The sequence below is a fragment of the Frankliniella occidentalis genome, unplaced genomic scaffold (assembly GCF_000697945.3).
Source record: "Frankliniella occidentalis isolate FOCC.00 unplaced genomic scaffold, Focc_3.1 Scaffold25, whole genome shotgun sequence".
NCBI lineage: Eukaryota > Metazoa > Arthropoda > Insecta > Thysanoptera > Thripidae > Frankliniella > Frankliniella occidentalis.
Window position 1 is genome coordinate 1,312,286 of NW_026267155.1, and position 1,924 is coordinate 1,314,209.

Consider the following 1,924-nt stretch of genomic DNA (forward strand, 5'->3'; position numbering starts at 1 on the left):
CCCCCCCCCACCCTTACTCGCTCCGGACCGGGCACTCTCATCGTTTGAAACCCAATCCCTGCCCCCTCCAGCCGGGCCGGGACGGCGGCGCCGTCGCGGTGGTACCCGAGACGTCCCGGGCGCGACAGCGGGGAGCGCCGGACAAAGGGGGCCACGGGGGTGACGGAGGAGGAGGAGGAAGCGTAGAGGAGGGCGGGGAGGAGGACGGGTTGGAGCAGGGGGGCGAGCTCGGGGAGCCGAGAGCGCACGACGCCATGCTCACCCCCTCGACCAGCCTGAGATCCCTGGACGACGTCCCCGGAGAGCCCCACACCGACGACGCCCGAGCCCCTGAGGAGCTGGCGGAGGAGGAGAAGGAGATCAGGGAGGAGGTGGTGGTAGCCGTCTTGGACGACTTCACCGACTTCTACAACAACACGATGAAGCGCTGCAGCGCACGCGAGAATGAGTTTGTCGACCCTCCCCGCGAGGACCTACCCCAAGACGCGCCCCGGCCCTCCCCGGCCCCCGCCTACTCACCGCCCCCGCCACCTCCAGCTCCCGAACTGCCGCCGGGGGAGCCGGCGCCCCGGCGCCAGGACAGCGCGGAGGGTCTCGGCCACGCCTCAGAGTTCTCCACGGCCGACTCGCCCACTGCCGACGACTGGGAGTCCACGGCGACACCGTGCGGCCCGAGCCTCCCGGGTGCGCGATCACTGAACGGGGGGAACGCGAGACCGAGGCCGGGGCGCGGCGAACCGCTTTAAGGCCGACGTCGCTCTGTTCCAGCATCGCCGCGGCTGCCCATTACCAGGAACGGCCGGATCGTGTTCCCGGAGCTCGTGCTCCCGGAGCTGTTCGACGGGGAGCCGGGGGCCCCGCAGCTGCTGTGCGCCCGCCCGGAACAGGCCATGGACGGCGAGGGCGAGGCGTACCTGTACCAGTGCATGCTCGCCATGGCGGACCTCGGGCAGCGCGCGGCCCCGGTGCCGGTGCACCACCTGCGCCGGCAGCAGCTGCGCCCGCAGCCGCAGCGGCGCCAGGTGCCACCGCCGCAGCTGCAGCCGCCGCAGCCGGAGGGCTGGCCGCACCTGGGGCTGTACGAGAAGCTCAAGCACTTCGCGCACACGTGTCGGCCGCTGCACTGCGCCGAGGGCGACGACGGCCTGCCCCAGGTGAGTCCACGACGGCGACCGGGTGGCACGGCAGCGGCGTCAGGGACGAGAGGCCAAACCCTTCCCACCTTCCCGCAGGTGGCCATGACGGCCGAGCTGAACCGCGAGCTGCTGCGCCGCATGTCGTGCGCGCGGTGCGGGCTGCACACGGTGCCGCCCGTGCTGCAGTGCGCCGAGGGCCACTTCCTGTGCCACGACTGCCGGCCCGCCGTCCCCGAGGGCGCGCCCTTGTTCCGGTGCACCGTGCCCCAGGGCGGCGCCCACTGCGGCGCCCGCCTGCCGCCCGCGATGCGCGGCCGCCCGGGCCCCTGCAGGTCGACCCAAAACTCCCACATATTATATATTTCCCCCCAAGTCCCCAAGACTGCCTCTACCAGAAGGAACCACGTTTCATTTTCCAAAATCTTCTTTTAACACTGTACTTGTCCGGGCCCCCGCAGGATGTTCAACGGGCTGGCGCGCTCCGTGCGCTACCCCTGCCGCTACGCGCCGCAGGGCTGCCCCGCCCCGCAGGACATGGACTACCTGAGCAAGGCGGCGCACGAGGCGACCTGCGCCCACCGGCAGGTAGGGCTGCTGGTCGTGGCGTGACGGTGACCGCCGAGTGACCCCTGACCCGCGCGGGCGCAACGACGGGACAACCAATGGGCAACGGGTAACGCCGGACTGTTGACTTTACCTACCCAGTCAGAAACGACCAGTCGTTTCGTTGTCGGTTCGACATCGTTTCGAACGTCGTCGTAGACCGTGTCTGAGGCCCCCCCCCTCCC

The 1,924-nt window shown here is 70.8% G+C and overlaps 1 protein-coding gene across 1 annotated transcript in view; it reads left to right on the forward strand.

The window, feature by feature from the left end:
* The window catches only part of LOC113212325 (uncharacterized), a 14,263-nt gene that overhangs the window by 1,510 nt on the left and 10,829 nt on the right, over positions 1-1,924 (forward strand). The window contains exons 3-7 of the mRNA XM_052265229.1: positions 72-182; positions 237-684; positions 769-1,154; positions 1,233-1,468; positions 1,595-1,721. Coding sequence (XP_052121189.1) covers positions 72-182; positions 237-684; positions 769-1,154; positions 1,233-1,468; positions 1,595-1,721 — 1,308 coding nt within the window. The remainder of the gene's footprint in view (positions 1-71; positions 183-236; positions 685-768; positions 1,155-1,232; positions 1,469-1,594; positions 1,722-1,924) is intronic.